Below are 22,263 nucleotides of genomic sequence, written 5' to 3' on the forward strand. Positions count from 1 at the left end.
ACATGCCAGGCCTGTGTGCTTTATCTAGACAAACAAATGCAAATACACTCGTACACAACACACAAACACACACACACGCACACACCTTGTGGTGTTTTTTTTAAAAAGTCTGTCACATTACAAAGAGTGGTTGTTCCAGAATCACACACACACACACACACACACACACGCCCATGTAAACTCATGCACACAAACATATTTAACTATACGCTCACATTTCTGTAAAGGAAACCAGAATTCAACTCAAATAATTTACTGCAGTGAATCGGGAGGTAAAATAAGGACCTAATGTTCAGTATTTACATTATTAGTTCGTCGGCTTATATCTGAAGTCCAGAATTAACAAAGAAACCTTATTTGCAACTTCACGTCATACAAACGACCCACGACAAAGTTTATAGAAATAAAGAATAATAAATATGAAAAAGGAGAAAAAATGGTCCTGGTATTCTTCCAATAGCCCATTAGTAGCAGCTGGGCTTTCACCTGCCCATTTATTATGCTAATAAAGGAGAATTATCGTCTCTCGCGTCCCAGTTTGGTTCATATTCAAGCATTCACATCAGGCCAGGTGTTGCCTCCATTTGGCCATGCAAAGAGTCTGCTGTCTGTGTTTGTGGAACGTACAGAAAAACGTTCTTGTCCAGTTCCCACAGCAGAAAGTGTGCAGAAGTGACTTCCTTTCCGTGACAATGTCACACAGAGCTACTCAAGTTTCAGCTTCATGGGCTCCACGCGGCTGACGGTAACGCCCACGGTGAACTTGAAAGAAGTGCATGTTCGTTATATACTGCAGAGTTACGTGGAACATTGATTTTTGCTATCAGCTGATATGCACCACGTCGCAACGTTGAATCCCACTGAAAAGTTACAGGAAGCCGATCAAAACTCAGGGTTTGAACCCGAATCGAGAGGTGAGGAATTTGCATGCTGCCTTTTTTTACTGACTCCTAAAGTGCTTCTCTCATGCCTGAGACCATGCGGTTATCTGTCAACCTTCCTTTGCCGCTTGCCACCGTCACGCTGTCTGGGTCTGCTTCTCTGGAGCCTGGACCTGGACTGGTCAGACTGAAGGTGGGGGCGTTGGGGGAGTGGGGGGCAGGGCGGGGCCTGGGAGCCCCACGAGGGTCAGCAGCGAGACATGCGCTTGCGGTACTGCTCCACCAGCGGGACCAGGCACTGAGGTGAGCCGCTCTGCAGCAGGAAAGGGTGCTCCAGCAGGTCGGTGGCACTCGCCCGCTCCAGCGGGTCCCGGGTCAGCATACGATCCAGGAAGTCTTTCAGGACCGGGGAGATCTGGACCGCAAACCGAGCAAAACGAGCACAAAAGTCGTTTTCATTCCAATAAATCGTTCCAACAAAATGTTGTTTATTAAAGCTGCAGTGCATTTTTAAAAATGAATAAATAAACAAATGAATGTCTGTGATTATCAAGTATGATACAACAGATCTGTGCCGCAGGTGCACCCATGGTCATTTGCCATGCTACACAACTCCTTATATGGACATCTTGGGCGTGTGTGTTTATAGGTCACATAGTCACATGTTTACATGCTTTAAACATGTGTTTTCTTATGTGTTATTGAGTCGAAGTTATGATTCACATTTTTAGTCGTGATATAAAGAAGCAATAATTGTGCAGAAGTCACAAAATGGAGTGTTTTTTTCTTTCTTTTTTCACAAATTCAATACGATTTTGCTCAGGTTTTTAAAAAGACACACAAAAAAAGGATAAAAGACACTATATTGCACATTTTTACAGCCTCTGTAGGGTAATTGAATTAACCCTTTAGCACCTAAGCCTTTTTGTTGCTTATTTTAATCATAAAAGGGCCAGAAAAAGTGCTTTTGCCCATTTTTCCAGAATAACTTTCAATACCTGGCAGTTATTTGCAATTTAAAACAGTGTATTGACAATTTAAAATGATTAAAAAAAATAATAATAAATTGGTAAATTTGAAATTTAAATGATACAAAACATATTTAAAGTAACATTTAAAAAGTGTCACCGAGCGTCTGCGATGCGCTCGGTGTTAAAGGGTTAAACGGTGTAGTCGAGTTGCAACTTAAATGTGCATGAAGACATTACACACTGCAGCTTTAAATCATTTGTAAAAGTGACACCACAAACAGCCGAACACTCTTCACCCGTCAACTGTCTTTTCTCGTACCTGGCTGACGTTCCGTACAGTAGGAGCCGGTTCGTCCCTCAGCCTCTTCATAGCTGCTACAGGGGTCTCACTGAAGTACGGCGGCTCTCCGTCAACCATCTCCACCACCATGACTCCCATGGACCAAACATCCACCTGGTGCACAATCACACAGTAAAGAATCATCATATGGCACTGCTGAGACTCGACTGAGATCACGCCGCGTGCCTCCTCACCTCAGTGCCATATGGTGATTTGGAGATGACCTCAGGTGCCATCCAATACGGCGTCCCCACTAAAGACTTCCTCTTTGGGATGTCCTTACTGATTTGGGCACAGAAGCCGAAATCTGAAAGCTTGACCTGTGAGGGACAAGACAAAGACCGCGTGCTGTAGACGTTAACATGAAATAGTTTTAATATAATTAGGTTTATCTTAAGGGTCCAAATGAAGTTGATTAGGAGTCGATCTCTGTTTTTTGGTTTGAAAGCTGGTGGTGTTTAGTTATCGTGTGTCAATGTTGTCTTGTGGTTCCTGTTTTATTTTGAAATTTATCTCCCCTCTCGTTTCAGGTAACTTGCCCCTTCCTCTTGTGTTTTCCTCCCACCCTGATTGTTTCCACCTGTTCCCCATTACCGTGTATTACTGTGTATATTATGGTCTGCATCTCCCTTTGCCCTGTGCCTGTTGCCAGTTGCTCTTGTCTTGTGAAGCAGAGAAACAGTGTAACTCCTGTGCCTTTGTTTTGTCACGAATTAGGTTCAGGTTTTTGTACTTTTGTTTGCTACTTTGTCAAACTCTTGTTTTTTCTAGTAGTTTTTCCCTCAAAAGAGTGTTTTTTTTTGTTTCTTAGCTTTCCTCAAGAGGGATTTTGTAAGCTTTAGTCGTTTTTGGAGTGTTTTTTGTTGAAAATAATAGTTTGTTTATTTTTTCACTTTGTCTCCCGAGTCGTGCAATTGGTCCTTGTGTGAAAGAGGTAAAAATACTTTTTTTATCATGTTTTCATCCTGTTACTCTGTGAGGTTAACTTAGAACAATCGTTGGATCGTGTAAATCGTAAGCTCACTTTAAAAATGAAAGCTTCCATCGCTTAACTACTTGGTAAGAAGGAAGGAAAAATGAGTGAATGAATGAATTTAAATGCATGTCATACTCTTCCATCTAACGTGAGTAGTATGGAGTCACTCTTGATGTCTCTGTGGATGACTCCCTGTGAATGGAGATATGCCAGTGCCTGGAGAACAGCTTCACACACGGTGGCAATCTGCTCTTCATTCAGCCTGCAGGACAACACACACACACAAACACACAGATTTTACATTAACATTTTACACTTTTCCATTATGTGTGACAAGTAATCAACTCAGAAAGTGGGAAAAAAAAAAATCATGAATCACCACACACTGGGTTCAAACAATGACATCTCCCACTCGGTAGAATGAGTAATAAAACCTGTGTAACATCAGGTGTCCACTGAGACGAGTACTCCCACACATGATGGACACAACATTTCCTATATTGCAATAAAAGCTATTTCCCTGACTAGAAAGAAAAGCACAGAAGCAAATGAGTCTTACTCGTGATTGTTCTGTCAATATAGGGACTTTCTTAGCCACTCGGTAAGGAGTGGCTTTGACAGCTGGCTCATTTAATGTCATCTTCCCTTGGAAGAATTTTTTATTTCTCCCTTTGACTCAAGTGATCTAACCCTGAGGTCATCTCACGGAGAAGGGAGTCTGCCATCTGTTAATCATATTAAGACACATCAGTGCTCCAAACAGTTACACCCCGACAAATTGACTGACTTTCCACATGTTTTCCAAACATGCGCACATTCTATTATGTCGTTATTATTTTCCCCCGGAGAGAAGCAGCGAGCCAGAAAGACTTTGTCATTGTGAGCATTTGGGCTCCAACGCTCCACACCAGCCGATACCACACTACCCCCTTGTGGTCGGTTTGGCCATTAAAGATGATATCATAACTCGTCAGAATGCACCAAAATGATGTTTCACAAAGGAGGAAATGAGAGGGGGAGAGATGGGAAGGAGAGGGACACACGATGTTGCTGGTGCTCATACCTGGTTTCAGACACGATGTTTGTGAGTGCTCCCCCCTGCAGGTACTCCATGATTACCCACAGCTCCTCCTCCACCAGTGCAGACTTGAACATCTCCACCACATTCCTGTGCTGATAGTCCCTCATGATTACCACCTGCAGCACGAGACATTTTCATTAAAACCACTAACTAGAGGTATAAAACACTAGAAGTCTTATTGTGACACCAACAGATTTCTCTGTAGCTGATAAAGTGTATTAGTCTAATTTAATGTCTGTTTTTGTTTATGTTTATGGAGGTTTGTTTCCTGTTGTTGGAAACACATTTTGAATAGATTTTCCCTCGAATTGTATCAAACACCACACCCCGAACGAACGACACAGATCTTGGATTAAAAAAATCTGTGGTGTCCAAGTCTGAGATCTGAAAAACCTAAATGACATCATCTGGGCCATTCTCCTCCATACGCCTCCCTTCCACAGGCACAGATGTTCCTCATGAGAAGTAAACAGACTTGTGAATCCAGACAGACATAAAATAAGGTGCTGCTTTAAGCGAGTACTAAACGTGAGCCCAGAGCCAGCACCCAGCCTTCCTTTTTAAATGTGTTTGTGTAAGTGAGAGTACATCACGGTACTGTATGCGCTGTGTTTTATCACTCTGTTTCCGAGCAGGATAGTGTACCTCGTTAAAAAGCAACTCTCTTCTTTGCTGCCGCCGCAGGTCCATCATCTTCACCGCTACCTCCCTCCCGCTGTGCTTCTCCGTGGCGATGCACACCACCCCCGTCGAGCCCTCGCCAATCTTCACAAAGTTCTCAAGGTACGATCGTGGATCGCCCTTGTCCACCACCATCTGCAGGGCGGCTTTGAACTGTTCGTGGGTCACCTTTGGTGGGTCGGGAGGCGGCCTGGGGGAAAGGTGATGCGGGGGTCTGAAGGCAGGAGAGCAGGTGCCGGGCGGGCTGGTCGCTAGTGAGCCTGTAGGAGAGGGTCGGGGTTGGGAGGGACTGTCCTGCCTGGGGTAAGGAGGGTTAGGGCATCCAGAGTGTCTGAGGAAAGGCTCTGGAACGCTGGGTCTCAGTCCCATGTTAGGAGACAAGCCCAGGGTGTAGCTGGCTGAGGAGCGCACTGTCCGCTGGGGTCTGATGCCACCCACCAGTGGACTGCTGGTGCCAGTGGGCAGGAAGCTGGAGTGGTACCTCACTGTCGACTCTGCCTGTACGATAAAAGAGAAAGAAATGTGAGGCACATTAAGAGCTGGAGCTGAGAGGAAGTTGGCCACCTGCCTGTGGTTCATGACCTCTTTTAAAACAGAATATAAATAAAGTCCTTCACTCTGCATCTGTCGCCTGATATGACCTACAGTATGTAAAGCTGTTGCCTCGCGCACGGAAGCGTCCGGCTGAAACGTTGCCAAACATCTTTTAATCTTTTACAGCTTCACTGTCACCTTAAACCTACATTTCATATTTTAACAATAGAGTTCAATAAAAAAAATACTTGTAATCACAGTCAGCACTCTTTTTTTTTTTTTTTAAATAAAGTTTCCACAGGCTAAAGCAAGAAAACTATTCCTGATCATTTCTTGGCAAAAAAAAGTATTTATTCAGTGAAAAAAGTACAACTATGAAGGAGAGCAATATCATTTTCTTCAACATCAACATAACAGAGCTCCAATATATATTGATTTATGCACTGCAAAAACATAGTTTCTTCAATGAATACTTGAAACCTTTTTGTTGTAATAATATCATTGTGTATTCTTTTCAGTCATTTGATTATCAGGCTTACCTTCAAGTCATAGGAAGAGAACGGCCTCCCGGGGCTGTTCTGTGGGTGTATGTACATGGGTACATTTGGTCGCAGCTCTGTAGTTACTGTCCCCTGATCTCCGCGTGGCTGCTGTACAGTCATAGCTGGACTGTAGAAACACGCTATCGGCCTCTGATTGGGCGGCATTCCCCTTGGCAGCTGGAACTCCCTCTTCCATATGACTCTCTCCTGAGGACTGCCCACCTCAGTGTTCATGTAAGCCCCGTAACTTGGCACTGGGATGTTCTGTGGCTGAGGGAGATGCAGAGCTCCTTCCTGGGAGCCGACTTCATAAGTAGACTTGGCCTTTGGTAAGATGCCATTGGGTTGCAGAGTGATGCTCTTCTTCATGCCCAGGTAAGGCGTGTTGGTCTCACTGTGGATGTTCCTGGCCTTGCCCCTCCACTCGTCCTGCTCCGCGTCCTCGTCGTCCTCGCCGTCCTGCGTCAAGCTCTCGTACTGATAGGCGTCAGCCTCGTTCACCTCCCCCAGTCTCCCCAGAGACTGGGCCCTCTTCCTGGCCGAGGGACTGCTCTTCCTCAGAGAGTTGGAGCTGGTCACAGACAGACGGCTCATGTCGCTGATCATAGCCGCGATGTAGTCGCCGTGACCGATCATGCTCCCGCGCACGATAGTCTGAAAGAGCAGAGGAGTTTATCTTTATCGCACTACACATGCCTGTGATCACATTATAGGAAGATTTCCGTCCGGGCCGGAATAATGAGTCGAGCATTATCGTCGCTCCGAGTTAAATTTAGACGTATAGGTCATTCCACAAAGTCTCCAAATATTTTTGTCGGGGGCTTGAACTCTGACAATACACTGGAAAATATAGCGAGCAGATGTTTCGACAGATGCTTTCTACAAAAATCCAGATATGATAGACGACTGCGCGTGTGATATTTCGGGTGAAGTGCATCGTTAGTGGGCAAGCAAAGGCAAAGGGCATTTAGTTAGTTCTGATGAGAGACACCTTAAGACCCTTTGCCAGCGCTGTGTTTGTGTAGCAACTACGAGAGAAAGATCATGGTGGCTCATTACTCAGTCTCAGGGTAGAGTCATGTTCAGTTCGCAGCCAGTCAACAACTTCTCCTATTTCTCTGGGTCACTGCCATGACATATCAGCACAGTGGGGAGAGGTCAGGTGACATCTAACCTTCAGTAGCACCTCTCTGAGAGGAGAGAACGGCAAGTGATAATGGCCTTGGTGAGATGTCCTGTTAATAACTAATAGATCGATGATAATTAAAAGCAAATGGATGAGGAAATTATTTGAAATGACAACATAACATTTTAGTATTGTGAGGATCTTGTGGGTAATACCAAACTATTAAAACCATAAATCTGAGCAAAAACGCTGATGCGATGGTTCTCGTATTGCACGGCTCAAATCACATCATGACGTTAATGAAATGATGGTGTTGTGTCGATGTGTTTTTCCTCCTGGAGGCTCATAAACGGCATCGACAGTAGAAGTGTAGAAATCACAAGATTTGCAGGCTTTATCACTCATTGGCGTTTTCCTTTGCTGTACCTGCACTTTTTTTTATCTTTTCTGCTCGACATCCGTGGAAAGGAGCCACGGTCTGTTATTAATTGCCTGCGTGCAGTAATAAATCTTGTGGCTCCTCTGAGCATTCAACGTCGTACAGTCAGTGTACACAGCGGGGTCGTTAGCCCGGCCCCATGATAGAAAGGAAAATAAAAGTGATGGGGAGGAGAGCGGCCCTTCCTTCCACACTGTCATCTGAGGATTATGGCTTCTTTCTGAGACACTGAAAGATACTGTCGCATTAACACGAAAGGCAATGCGTGTCTTTTCCCCATCACAGATTTAAGTTAAAATCTTAGTGACAATGCTGAAGCTGCTTAATGAGTGGAGGTTGTGGTGTGCTGTACCTTCTTTGGCCTCAGCTCCACCTCTGTGATCCTGGAGGGGTCCACCATGGGTTTGGGCCTGCGCAGGTTCTCTATCAGGCTCTGCCATTGCATCGGAAGGCCCACGAAGCAGCCGTGCTTGGCGTCAAACGAGGTGTGGACGCGGTGCTCGAAGTTCTTGGGCGCCGATATCTCGGGCCTCTTCTTTTTCTTCTTGCGAAACATCCTCACGTCCACGAGGACGGCACCCCGCCCACTTCAAAATGTCCCTGTGGAAGAAGGAAATAATTTACCCAATGATACCCCGAGCAAATATCAAAACTCTGACGACAGATGTTCTAAAAAATATTCAAATGCGACATCCCTGGCATGGGAAGTGCACGCTATCACAAGCTTTGAGGAGAGTGGACAAATGCAAGCACACGTGTAATGAAGGATATCTGGTCAATTAGGGCTCATTCGTTCACTGAGCACGTGGCCAGGTCGGCTGGCGCCTACAGGCTTTCAGTGCACTAGCAGGACAAGTACAACACACAGACACCGTCACTTTTAAACACACACAGTGTCTCGTCCTGTATAAATATGTAAATAAACTAGACTATCCTTCAGAACCTCTTAATAACCCTTCCTTGTCCCATTCTAATTATTAGCTCGTGTGGCCTTGATGGCAGGCAGGGTGACCACTTAATCCCTGGATGGATGTTTGTGCGTTTGGCAAAGCTACTCGCTCGTGTTTACTGCGTCCACAGATTTATTTTCCATTCAAGAGTGGGGGAAATAATTAAATACATTACATCTCATTTCCTGGGCTACACAGCTGTACGGAGAGATAATCACTCAAATTTAATTCTCATGATTGGTATTAATACTGATTCATGTAGCTCCCAGCAGGGACATCCGTGTCTGTCGGTGGGTCCGCCACTTTGGCTCAAGGTTGAAATTGTTCCATCTAAATTGGACGGATTGGCACAAAGTTTTATATCAGCTTTCATTGATCCCAGATGACGAATCCTAATGAATTAGAAAATCCCCCCGACTTTTTTTTTTATAGCTGCACTTATGAGGATCTTATTTGTGGTGGAGAGTTTGGATTCCCATGACACAACTTCTATTCAGACGATACATCCTCATGACTTAGGTGATCATTATCAGGCCTCAGCACTCACTATGGTTTGTGACCAGTGCCTGGAAAACTAATGACATCCTCGTCAGCCATGCACAGCAAATATTGACGTAAGAGAAGACAAACCTCCATCCATCAACATCAGAGAGAAGAACAAATAAGAAGCAGTCACACACCCAAATAAACTGCCTCTATTCGACAGGTGCTATAAAAGTGATTTGACTTCTAAGTCAAGCTCCAGTTCAATATTCACTGTGCAAAATGGCGACCTATGATATGTAGAGCGAACATGGCTCCTGATATAAATATAAAAGTATACATTTCCTGTGTATGAGGTACAAGATGTACTGAGTCCAATGAAAGTGAAATTATGATTAGAATACAAATCATGGAGTTTGTACTTCATCAAAAATGGATGATTACCATATTTTCTGTTGCAAAAACTTGGATTACATCACTTAAGTATATAATAAAATGTGCATTTCTATTTCTGCAAAAATTAAAAGCTTCAAAGAGCAATCAAAATTAGAATAAATGAAGTGCAGCTTTTGTGATTTGCTGATTACACCATTTTCCAATCTGCAACTGTGTCTGATTAGTCAGAACTTTGCAGAAAAGCTGGTGCGTGTTATGGTGATGCCCTTGTTTTTTTAAGCAACGCTCCCTCCGTTTCATGGCTCTTTTGATTACCAGCAGATGCATCAGGAGGCTCACAGAAGATAGCGTTATACTAACACAATGAACCCTTTATTTTGAGCACGTTAGCACGATGCTAACACCACTGACCTTGAGCCTCTATCTAAATACAGCTTCACCTGAAGGCCCTGATGTATGTGGCCAACAATCTGGCCTGTCAATATTCGATACAATCTCCCATCATGCACTGTGTGAAATGGTGGGAGATGGAAGAAATGAGTTTTGCAGGTGTCATCAGCGAGGGGGGTCAAACTGCCGACCTCTCCTGTCTCTGCCTCTGCCCTCACACCAGCAGGACTCTAATCAGCATCAGCGGTGCCTGTTGTGAGGCGTTTCAGTGACTAACCCGTTGCTTACTTGCCGCGCCACATCACCGGAGGATGAAAGGAGGTCAGGCCCCGCTGGTCACATCGGCTCACCCTGGCTCATTACACGGAGGCGGGGATGGAGTGACAGAAAGGGGCGGAACTGTGATGGTGTGGGCGGGATTACTGCTTGTAAAGATGTCACCCTCCAAGGATAATTCACTCACAAGGCTAATATGCTAAGTGTTGCATAAGCGCATCACTTTCTGCTTATATATTCATAATTTGGTGCTGGGTTGGACTCTAAAACGCTTTTAACCCTCAGTGTCCACACGGCACGGATCTGAGCTGCAGGTGCATCCATGGTAATTTGCCGTGGGAATAACACACAACTCTTTATATGGACATCCTGGGGAGGGGGGGTGTTTTTATTGCGTCTTATGTGTTGTTGAGTGAAAGTTACAAAATGTTTGTTTTTGTTCATAAAAACGAGCCATTGAACTGTGACGTATTTGCAAATTTCACAAATACAATCCGATTTTTGAGACATTTTGAGCACTTTTTGCTGAAAAAAAGAATATAAGACGCTCTATTTAAACATAGACATGGGAAAAAAAGCTGCCGAAATGCTCTGTGTTCTAAGGGTTGAACCTTAATTGAGGCGGCATTTAAAAAAAATAACAAATTCATGCCTGAGAAAACAAGCTGTCCAACAGGATCGCTGTTTTTTTTTGTTTTTCCGCTGCACCAGAGACTCACTGCTTAGATAGCTGGTCACCGTGCACAAATTGGCATTGCCTGAGCAAATATTTACACATAGTGCTTATGTATCCTTTTACAAGTAGATCCATCAATATTTACTCATCAGTGAAATGCACACTCATACAGTCCCACACTGCCAACATTAATGGGCTGATACCAGCTCGAAAAGGACAGTTGCTCTGCGAAATACTTTATCAGGCCTCATCGGCTCAAAACAGTGGAAAATAAAACTCTGGAAATATTAACTAACGAGCAAGTTAGAGCACACGCAAGTGCACAGAGTTGAAAAGTTAATGCAGTTATTGATTTACAAGCTTTAATCACATGCAAGTGGCCGCGTATTGACCCCGCCCGACTGCCAAGCTTATAACTGTCTTGATAACAATATGTTATTGATTTCTGGGGCTGGTATAATACATATGCTCAGAGCTGAACTTGCCCAGTGAGTCATTACACTTTCTGGTCACATCCGTCAAAACTGCAGGGACTTGACCCCTAAGCTTCAGAGGCGTGTCTTGAATCTTATCAAAGTGCCGAGGCAGAACTCAGCTGGCTGCTGTCAGGGGTACAAAAAGCAAGGATGAGGTAACTGTAAAAAACAAACAAAAAAAAAAACTGTTTCCAGCAGCTGATTAATGAAGAAGATCCAAAACCACATTCACATGAGTGAAAAAAGTGTTTCTCAACACGAGGTGTGACTAAACACCGACTTTGATGATGAATGAAGACAATGAAGCTTACAAATTGTGAAAAATGAGCCAATAGATGCCGTTTCTCTGCAGAGTCTTCAATCAATCCCACCCTCGGGCTGGAATGAGGACCCAATCGCAGCCTGGCAGAGCAACTAGACCTCTCATGCCAGACAGAAATGCAACCGGGCAATCCATATGTTCTCCAGCTATAACATGATAGAAGAAGAAGGGCCTACTGGATGAATGGGAGGAGAGGAGAGGAGATAAGAGAGATATTGGATTTGAATGATTATTTTTCTCCCCCCATTTGCCCCAATTTAGGCTTGTATCTCTTTGTTGGCGTGACATGTATGCAGGAAATGTAGGGTGTGTGTGCAGGTGACTGTGCTCACAGTATTAGTGTGCTGTTCAGTCCTTCACTGATCTAATTTTAGGACACATCATCATCCTCCACCACCTCCTCTTTAGCACCGTGACACGGGTTTATTCTGTACAGGATTGATGTCAAAAAAAGTGAGATGTGGGAGAGGGTGGGAGATGATGGAGATGAGCTAATCCTCTTTCTGTGTGTGAGCATAGGCATAATCTAGGCTATTGTGTAATATGGGGGGGGTTACGTTTATTTCATAGTGGCACGGAGAGACAGATAGTATCCAGGTCTTAACTGCTTGGACCACGCAGTGCAGTGTGGATGGCTTAGAGATTGCTCCGCTTCATTAAGATGACCGTTTTACCCTTTGAGTATAATGAGATAAATGGTGGGGGTCTGATTTGGTCACACGCAGCATCCGAGGGTCGTCTGTTGCTGGACAGAGCAACGGCACACGTGTTAATGACTGACGTTGTTCTCTCTTTCACGTCAACGTCTGCAGACGTCGAAAGGATTTTCAATAGGAGACAACAAGTGATGCAATGAAGTGAACAACATGCTGCTGCCATGCATATTTCATGCCGGCGCTCTGATATACCACGCACACCAAAGCACTTGGATTTGGTGCAGGATGGATGAATATGTGGGTTTGTTTGTCCGTGCAATGAAATTTGGTTCACAATTGTACAAATGAAATCACATGGCAGCAAACTTAACTTAAGACATGAAGACATGGTCAAGATGAGCCTCTGAAGTTGAAAGCAAGCACTAGAACGGGGAAGAAATGTGATTTAAGTGACTGTAAATGTGGCACGGTTGTTTGGCGAAAGACAAGGCCGGTCTCAGTATTTCAAAAACTGCTGATCTCCTGGAATTTCCAACGGTCTGAAAACGAGAAAAATATCCAGTGAGCTGCAGTTTCCTGTGCAAAACTACCTTTTTTTTTTTTTTTTTGCTGCCCGAGGTCAGAGGAGAACGACCAGAACTCAAATAACTAACTGTTCAAACCACGTTATGCAGAAGACTATCTCTGAAAATAAAAACCTTGAAACAGATGGGCTACATCAGCAAAAGGCCTCGCTGGGATACACTAGGTGCTCCCTTGTTCTGTGGAACAAATATCTGCATGTTATGCTAAAACGACGTACTTGTATAGCATCAGTAAGTTAATGCAGTTACGGTAGCGTGACATTAATATTTAGCTTTTTGCTGTGTAAGCGTGGCTGTGGACTCTTGGTTTGATATCGATCGCACATTGCAGAGGTAATTCACTGATAGTATTTAATTCAGTGCTCATAAAATTAAAGGAGCTCCTAAGAGAATAGTATAGTGGAAAAGATGTATGTGTGTGAGCGGTCAAAAACAAATGAGTCCTCTGTATCTGTACCTCTGATAAAAGGACAGAATGTAGAGCATACCCAAGGGCATGTGAAGTCCGTGTTAAGGACTAGTTTCAGTGTATATTAAGCACAAAAGAAGACATCGCCACATCTTCAAAATTTTTTTTAGTATTGTGTGTTGTGTTTCGGGGCCACATGGTTCAGACCCAGGTTCTCGACCTGGTCAGAACAAGTTTGCATGTTCTCCCGGTGTGCATCAGGGGTTTCTCTGGGTTAGGAATATTGGACACTCTAAATTGTTTGTCTCTATGTCCCTGTGATGGACTGGTGATCTGGTACCACGCCTTTTGCCCTATGTCAGCTGGGATCGGCACCAGCCACACGCAACCCTGGTGGATAAAAGCGGTATCAGATGAGTGAGTGATGAGTGTTGTGTGTGCGATATATGATAACATGTACCGAAAAGAAGAAACTCCACCAGTTTCAGCTGTGTGGTCGTTTAAATATCTGAATCTGAAGAAAACAGACCTCGCAAGAGATGCTTCATTAGTGGGATCTCACTCAAACCTCTGTACAGAGTACAGTACTTCACCACTTCACCACCCTCACACTGTGAGCACTGTGGTTCTGAGAAAGTACACAAACAAAGAGCTTGTCTGTTGCTTTTCATGTGGTCTGAACTGAGAGAAAGAGAAATGATGAAAGTGTGTTGTAAGATTTGATGTCTGTGCTGGGTAACAACTAATCGTCAAGTCGTCGTTGGGTTGTGATGAACTCATAACTAGGTCAGCAGTTAACGTTAATAACCATTGTCGTGTACCTTATTGTAAAGTGTTATTGAGGACAGGAGTCTAGATCAGATCTGTGTTCGTATTGGAAACAAGAAATGAGAGGTCAAGACAGGAGAGGGAGGCAGAGTGGGGGAGGAAATGAGACTGGACACTCGGATGTAGTGCTGGAAAGAAAAGGAGGGGAGGAAAAGTCTAGAGCAAGCAGCGATGAGACGCCTTGCATGTTTTCACCTTGTCTCGATTGGGATTAAATGGCAGAAAAAGTAAAGTGGCACAAAAACTCTCCTAATGAACCACATGCTTTGTTTCCTCGTTTCGTCTGCTCTCTCTGTGTTCCGAAGATGTAAGCTCTCTTCTCAATCATCTTTGGCAGCTTTGTCTGCAGTAAACACGCCTCGGGAAAAGGCGATTTGAGGACACGAGAGTCGCATGCATCATTCTGTCACCTTACATACTGGCACCGATTCTCCCAGGCAAGGGAAGAAAAAAAAAGACGGACAAGGAAACCACTTTGTTCCTCCCTGTGGTGAGAGGCTCGGACATTAAAACACGGTAAAAGCGAGAGTCTCTATCTACTCCAAACACCTTCACGTAATGACATTGTAAAAGAAGCACGTCTCGTATCCCGGGGCTTTTATGGGATGTTCTACCGATGCTGACACATCACTATACAAACACTCTTAACTCAGATTTCTCCATGCAATGTAACAAAATGTATCCTAAAGGCTAGAGTCAGGAGAATAAGGAGATGCAGGGCTGGCCAACACTCTGTTTAATTAAAGATCCTCTTGGCTCTCACAAGTGCTTTGAACAATTTGATGCTGTGCTGATAGAGACATATGATCAGCCTGGACCAATGGTATGAGCCTAATTCATCTCTCTTGGGTCTAATTTATTGATGCTCCAGGCCGTGGTGCAAGCATTACTGTACGCGCATGTGCTTATGAAAGCTTTGATTTATGTTTTTTTAGCCCAAGCCTCAGCGTGTCACTCCCAGGGACAAATCAACCATCTTCAACCTCCCAATACTTCACAGTATCAATCTGCACCGACTGTGCTGTCCTCCTCTGTCACCCAGCACTGGTGCTGTTTCACCCACGAGAGGAGGGGATGGCACGGTGCCCTAATTTGGGCTCAGAGCCTGATTTAATCCTTAGTGCTTCATGTCTCATGGCCAGTGGAGATGCTAAGCTGCTAATGCACACTGTCTCCTCCTCTCGCTGACAAGAACATGACCAAAGTGTTCCTGAAAAAAGAGTTGCAAATGCAGTGGGGCGCGTGTGTGTGTGTGTGTGTGTGCGCGTCACAGATTCCTGTACCTTCCTGTCATGTCACCCAGAAAATGCCCCCAGGTCTGTGCTGCCACTTTGAGACGCACTGTGGACCTGAAGAAGCTTGGAGGCAAGACGGGCGACATTACGCAGCCTCCAAAATAGACCTTCCGAAGACGCCAGGGTGTTCACGTCACCCTCGGTGAAGAAGTCCAGCCGTGTGTGTGTGTGAGTTCTTGCATTAGTTACCTATTTAAGACCTTTTCTGGCACAAACACTGACCTTGTCAGGACCAGTGGTCCTAATGGAGACGAAAACCTTGTCCTAACCTCATTCTGGGGAACTGGTTGAGTTTAGGACAAACATTTGAATTGTGGTTATGGTTAAGGTTAAGGTTAGGGAGACGGCCTTGGGTAGGCTGTCCAAATGAAAGGAAGTCAATGCAAGTCTTCAATTGGATAGAAATACGAGAATGTGTGTCACCAGTGTGACACCAGTGAGACCTTCTCTGCCACATCCCCTAACCTTTTTCCCTCCTTCTCGTCCTCCTTGAATATCAGTAACCTGAGACACAAACACAGACGTATGCGTCGATTTTGATTCATCCAAGTCACAAGTTATCCAAAGTCAGTAGCACCTGGACTTGAAGTATTTCTTTGTACCTCTCATCCAAGAGGTTCCTTCAGTTCAGAAGGTTTGTAACTAACCCAGAAGTGGAGAAGCATCTTGGACGAGAGGGGAAACATCTTCAATGTCTCTGACTCAAACACGGCGTCCTGCATTTGTTTTGGGAACAAGTGCCTGACTCTTGTGAAGCTATAAATCAATCCAATGGGTACTACATACTCCTCAGGGTCTCCTAGACTCGTAGAAACACTTTCCCAACGCCATTTTCTACAGTAGTGAGCAAACTCTTTGTGTCACAAGGTCTCAAACACTTCAGAGATCTCCTCCCGTGTTAATCCAAGCTCTTGTAAGACAGGTTTTCAAACGGTGACATTTACCGATGAAAGTAAATGTCCCAGCTGTGCAGCACTTTGTCACTTTCTTTTTCTGACATGAACCTCATGAGAACCAGAGGGATCCTCACACTAGTTAGACCAGGACTGTAAATACACTCAGATATAATGCATTGTTACCATACCATAACGTTTCACCATAATCCTAATTCTACGTCAAAAAGAGCTTTGAAGTTGTGATGACCTGCTAAAAGTGTCCTCACAGCGATGGATGTGAGCCAAAATGTGTCTTCACAACCTCATAAAGACACACACACACACACACATACTAGCATACACAATGGCACAGGCACCCTCTGTGCCCACAGCAGTGAGACAGTCTGTATTTGTAAAAAAATGTGAGCCATTTTGAGAGAGAGAGTAAACGTCTCAGTGATCACTGAATGCTTCATTGTGAAATAAAGGGTGAGGACAGAGGTGGGTGAAGGAGTGAGAGAAAGGGAGAGAGAGAGAAAGAGAGAGAGAGAGAGAGAGGATGTGGGGATTTTGAGGACAGGAGGTGAGCAGAAGGTGAAGACTCCTTGTTTCAGATGCAGTCCATCACTGAAAACGAGTATTCACTATTTCCTTTCCTTTCTTTTTAAACCCGTATATCACATCAGCACCAGGACGCACGTATACTGCATCCTGCTCTCAGCCTCTCCACCTCCTCCTTCTCCTCCTCCTCCTCCACCACCACAGCAGATGCCCACAGACGCTACATAGACTCCAGTATGCTCTTTATCAATGACGTTAAGCCTCCGACCCCCACCTCCTCTTCACCCCACTCTCCTTATCATGGGGAGAGGGAAATTGGGGAACGGGGTTCTCTCTCTGATGGACACATTATCCTTAGAAGAAAGAAAAAGCAGTCAGTCCTCTTACCTTGCGAACCAGCGAAGAGGAGAACCTCTCTCCTCCAGGAGGGATTGGAAGCGAGGGTGCGCACATACACACTCACACACACTATTATACAACACTCACACACATCCACACACTCACTCACGTACATACACGCTGCTCCTCTGACACACACACAGCGATGAGGAGGAGGAGGAGGAGAGCTGGCTCTCATGCAAGCGCGCAGTGCAGGCTGCCGCTTGCCTGGGAAAGCCTGACGCGTTCCTCCCTCCAGGCAGGAGCGGAAGCGCGCTCTGCCGCCACCACCACCACCACCGCCACCTTCATCGTCATCGCCAACATCATCATCATCATCGTCGTCGTTGTCTCAAAGAAGCCTCTGTGTCGGGGCTGATTCATCCTCTGCTGTCTGTGCACCGGTGCCCGCTCCCGGGGACACGCGCAGGGTGACCGAGCAATGGAGGGACAAAGCCATGAAGAGGGGAGGCAGCATCCAGAAGGAGGAAATCTCACGGCTCCATGTACAGCTCCTTTCATCAACCTCTCTCTCATACACGCACATACTCATACTCCCTCCCACCTCTCTCTCTCTCTCTCTCTCCTCCCTCCCTCCCTCTCTTTATCACTTCCCTGTTCACTGCCTCCTCCCACTCCCTCATTGGGCTGCTAAAGAAATGACAGTGTGTGTGATTTCAGGTTATAGGTTATTTATTTATGTATTTGTTTATTTCTTATGACTGTGGTTTGGGTAAAATGACATTGTCAGTGAGTGTAAAGCACAGGTGTCAAACTCGAGGCCCGTGGTCCACACCTGGCCCGCCATGCAGTTTTATTCGGCCCCGCGAGAGATAACATGTGATGTCTTTCCTCTGCTTTTTTCCCATTGCCCACTGTTTTTTGTTGCCACACTTATCAAGTTACCTGGCTGAGGGTTAGTAAAATAAATCTTTTTTTTCTCTCTATTTTAGTGCAGAAATGATTGGCTAAGGTGCAGATAAGGAAATCAGATGGAAATGGCCATTGGAAAATCATTTGTTCAGAACTTTTAGTTCATCAGGCCCTCGACTTGGATACAGTTTTTAATTTCGGCCCCCCCACTGTTATTGTGTTTGACACCAAGACAAGTGCATGTGTGTTTACAGTGTTGTACAAAGTACAAATACTTCATTTACTGTACTTTATTATAATTCTAGCAACGTTTACTTTTACTCCACTACATTTCCTCTGACTGTTTTTGTTACTCGTTACTACCAAATAAACTCAGAAGAAGAAGAGCTTTTCTAATGTCAATGAGCTGCTTTTTAAGTATCCAGCTCAAGGACACATATAGACTAGCGGAGCCAGGATTTGAACCCACAACCAGTTGAAAGACAATTACCACTCCAACTTTTACTTCTACGACTTAAGTACATTTTATGTCAGAAAATGACTCTTGAGACTTTTACTTAAGTAATATTATAAAAAAAATTACTTGAACTTCTACAAAAAGTAATTTTTTGGTAAAATACTTTTACTCAAGTATCCCCTTTAGGTACAAGATGGGTGTGTGTATACAGCATACAGTACGCACGTGGGTGTAAGTATTTGTAAGTACATGTCTGGAGGCTCTGAGGTCAAATTTGGATTCTAAAAGACATTTTGAACTTGTGAGGACGTGTTTGGTTGGTCCTCACAACTTTTTTTTTTAAGTCTGAGGACTTTTATCATCTCAGGACAAGTTTCTGGTATAAACACTGCTAAGCGTGTAAGGACAGGTCGTCCTAGTGGGGACCAATAATCTAATTTCTGAGACTAGAAAACGAAGAGCACGGCAGCCATTTATTTTGGCAGGTCACAGTTGAAAAATCAGAGGTTTAAATATTAAAATAATTCAATTTGGCTGAGTTCCACTGAGCTTGCTCACTGTCACACTGTCCTGACTTGCATGAACTGTGATCAGTAACACCTGTGCTTTCCCTGCTGAAACATGTCAACATGGCTGCCGTTCAAAGGTTAGAGTGAGGGTTAGACATTAGTGGTTATGGTTAAGTTTGGGGTTTTTGATGGTTTGTCCAAATGAACAGAGGCCAGTGCAGAATGTGTGTGTGTGTGTGTGTGTGTGTGTGTTTCCGGTGACTCTTTTGAAAGAGGAGCTCCTCCACACCTCATCACATGGGATACCTTTCACCTCCCTCCCTCTCTCCCTCCCTCCTCTCCCTCCCTCCATCTCCTTTACACATCATGGTGGGTGACATGAAAACATGCTGGTGCTGTGTTCACACACCACTGTGCTGCTGTTCAGTCAAATACATTATCCATGCACAGACAGGGTCAGGCATGACAGATGGCTGCGTGTGTGTGTGTGTGTGTGTAATGGGGCTTGTGAACCACCACTTCCCAAAGACCCAATCGTCTTTGGGAATAAAAAAGCATAAGACACTGACATTACAGCCAGTCCAGCGTCCACAGCTTTTGACTCCAACGTTCCCTCCCTCCTCTTTTTTCACCACAATCATTTCCTGAATAATTTATACAGCAGCTAAGACCAAGATACAAAGCAGGAAAATGTATTAGGGTCAAGACATGCAGGCAGGGGGAAAAAAAAAAAAAAGTGAGTGAGTCAGGTTTGGGGAAAACCTTTAGTACGTGGGGACTTCGTATGAGAGAGACGCTTGCAGTGGCACATTAATGATTTTCCTTCTTACACTTTAAACAAACTGAAGTGGAAATAAACTCCAGTTAGTGGTATGGCAGACTTGATCTGTCCTCCTCTTTTACTCTTACTGTCAGTATTATTGTCAGGAATATTTTGTGCTCTCTCTCTCTATGTATATATATAAATACACACATATATATATATATAATACTGCCAGATAACTTTCCTGATAAAACTGTCCTGTGATAGGAGTGGTGGTTATCTCAGTGCTGTTTGTTCAGCCCACCTGAGCAATCAGTGTACTTACACTTATCTGTAACTTGCCAGTTTGAAGGTCAAAAGGTCAATTGCACAAACACTTCTCCCTGCATTCAGCTTTTGTTGCTCGCACCACTTCTATTATTGTGTGATATATATAATCGTGTCGATTATATTATTATTATTATTATTATTATAAGAGTGTGTTATGTCCAGAGACCCAGACATTTAAGTTGCTGATTTCTTTGTTAATCAGGAGTTACTGGTCGCACTTGTGTTCTCCCACAGCTGAGGCCAATCAGCCTGGAATGGGAGGTTATAAAAGTAGGTTGGCGAGCAGAGATGATTTGGTTGTGTTTGGGGTGGGAAAACCTGCTTTTTTAAGTCTCCTTAAAGTATCTTTAAATTTTGTGTTTGTTAATCTGAATTAGTGAGTGGCTGTGGGGAGGTTTTACTTTTAGAAAGTAGTCCATTTGTGCACATTGTTTTCTATTTTGTTACGGCTGACCATCAGGTTTATTTCATTTTCTCTGGAGAAATGTGACATGCAGTGTTCAGCCGTATCACTGAAGGGAAGAATGGGGGGAAACTGTATTGATCTGTGTGACGAAGCATGATTGTCAGTCAATCGAGTGTCAGTGGGATGTGCTGGAAAAGCTGAACTAACCCATGCAGGTCTCACTGTGTACATTTTATAGGACTTCATGGCTCTGATGCCAACTCTGTGGTGTTGTATGATTCCACAGGATACCAGCAGAGGTCTTGAGTTACATAATATTAGGCTGGTAGTTTTAATGCTGTCTTTGCACTTTGAGTGAGACGTGGAAACTAAAAATGTTCTCTTAGCTCTGCAGGGTTTATTCATCAGCTCCCCCCGCTCCGGTTTCTTAAGTACTGGAACTTTACAATGACAATACTAGTTTTAAAGCACAGTGTCATTAATAGGAAAGCCCATGGAGTGAATTAAGTGAACTGCCTTAATTATTTGCATGTCAATCCACTCTATTGTTTAGGGGCTCAGCCTACACAGCTGATGCAAATGCATTTTAGGCTTTTTTCCTTTGAAAAATCCAATGACATTTCCCGATGACCTGTAAATCCAATTTAGAGACAATCATGTCGGAAATAAAGACAAAAACTGTGTCGTTCTCCTGTTGGGTCAGCAATAGTGTAGTATATGGAAGCACACGTCATCATCATCCTAGAAAAAAGTGAAAAGTTATTCATGATAAAACACAAAAACATGTAACATTTTAATTATGAGATAAACCACAGAACTGTGAAATACTGGGACAAAATGATGACGGTTTACAAAACCACATTTCCTGCGAGTGACTTGTCAGTGAAGTAGAGGCCGGGGAACTTTCTGTTAACTGGTGCATGTAAACACAAGTCGAGCAAATAGTAATGAGCGCTGACTGTAAAATGTGGCCCATATAGAGCCTGAGTGTTCCCGTCTCTCAGAGCAACAACAAAAGCTCTTCTCTGAGGGCCTGTCTACAGCACATCAAGGAAAGGTACCGTCTCTCTGCTGTAGTAACACAGAGCTATGGATTTTCTGTCTGAGGCACTGCCGGAGACACTGGCTTCTTGCATTCATGGGACGAGCTTTTAATTTTGGCATGAGTCTTTTTTTTTTTTTTCAAGTCCTGCCAAATAGCGAGCTATAGAGGATACATTACATTATGGTGTGTTATTATGGCGGGGGTGCATCGTGTCGCCCATCATTTATCACTGGATTTCAGCTCCTCTAAGTGGTAGGCCAAACATTAAAGTAGATAGTTTGGGGGAACAAAAAAAACGAGACCGATCTTGGCTGACAGTGTCATATTTCCAGTATGAGATTAAAGTATGTTCCTCTCTTGCCCTGTGTGCATGTAAAACTACAGCAGCAACACAGTGTCTCCCGTGCATCATCGGGATAGTGGTCTCCTGGCTGGGAAGAGTGGATTTCACTTGCTAATGAGCAAACACCTATGTCCCAGCCCTTCATCAGGGACTGGCCTGTGTGATTATGGATCCCATAACAAGATTAGTGCATCCACGTTAGGCCAATGTTGGGATTCCTTAAAAGATTCAAGAGCCCCCGGCCTGCAGTGAGACAGCAGCATTAATAGTGGCATTTTTGACTTTTTAAATGCAGTTTATTTCCACTCTTGGGAAAGAGTGCTGACTCTGTACACTGCCACAGATTACACTAACTGTTCTCACAGCCCATTAGTAATCCAACCACCATTATCAGGAATACAATCCACGCTT

At 44.2% G+C, this 22,263-nt stretch overlaps 1 protein-coding gene across 2 annotated transcripts; it reads right to left on the reverse strand.

Moving 5' to 3' along the window:
* Positions 1-59: 59 nt before the first annotated feature.
* LOC122765510 (serine/threonine-protein kinase PAK 6) lies at positions 60-17,246 on the reverse strand. 2 transcript variants are annotated; one of them, XM_044019799.1, is made up of 9 exons: positions 17,136-17,246; positions 7,924-8,171; positions 6,004-6,660; positions 4,895-5,428; positions 4,232-4,365; positions 3,304-3,430; positions 2,387-2,512; positions 2,172-2,306; positions 60-1,296 (listed from the first exon to the last, which is right to left on the reverse strand). In XM_044019799.1, exons 2-9 carry the CDS (start codon positions 8,125-8,127, stop codon positions 1,129-1,131), a joined length of 2,085 nt encoding a protein of 694 aa, XP_043875734.1. In that variant the 5' UTR covers positions 8,128-8,171; positions 17,136-17,246; the 3' UTR covers positions 60-1,128. The 2 variants fall into 2 exon arrangements, with proteins under 2 accessions (XP_043875734.1, XP_043875735.1); XM_044019800.1 differs by lacking the exon at positions 17,136-17,246 and having other exon boundaries at positions 7,924-10,432.
* Positions 17,247-22,263: the final 5,017 nt, after the last annotated feature.

The sequence above is a fragment of the Solea senegalensis genome, linkage group LG2 (genome assembly GCF_019176455.1).
Source record: "Solea senegalensis isolate Sse05_10M linkage group LG2, IFAPA_SoseM_1, whole genome shotgun sequence".
Taxonomy (NCBI): Eukaryota; Metazoa; Chordata; class Actinopteri; order Pleuronectiformes; family Soleidae; genus Solea; species Solea senegalensis.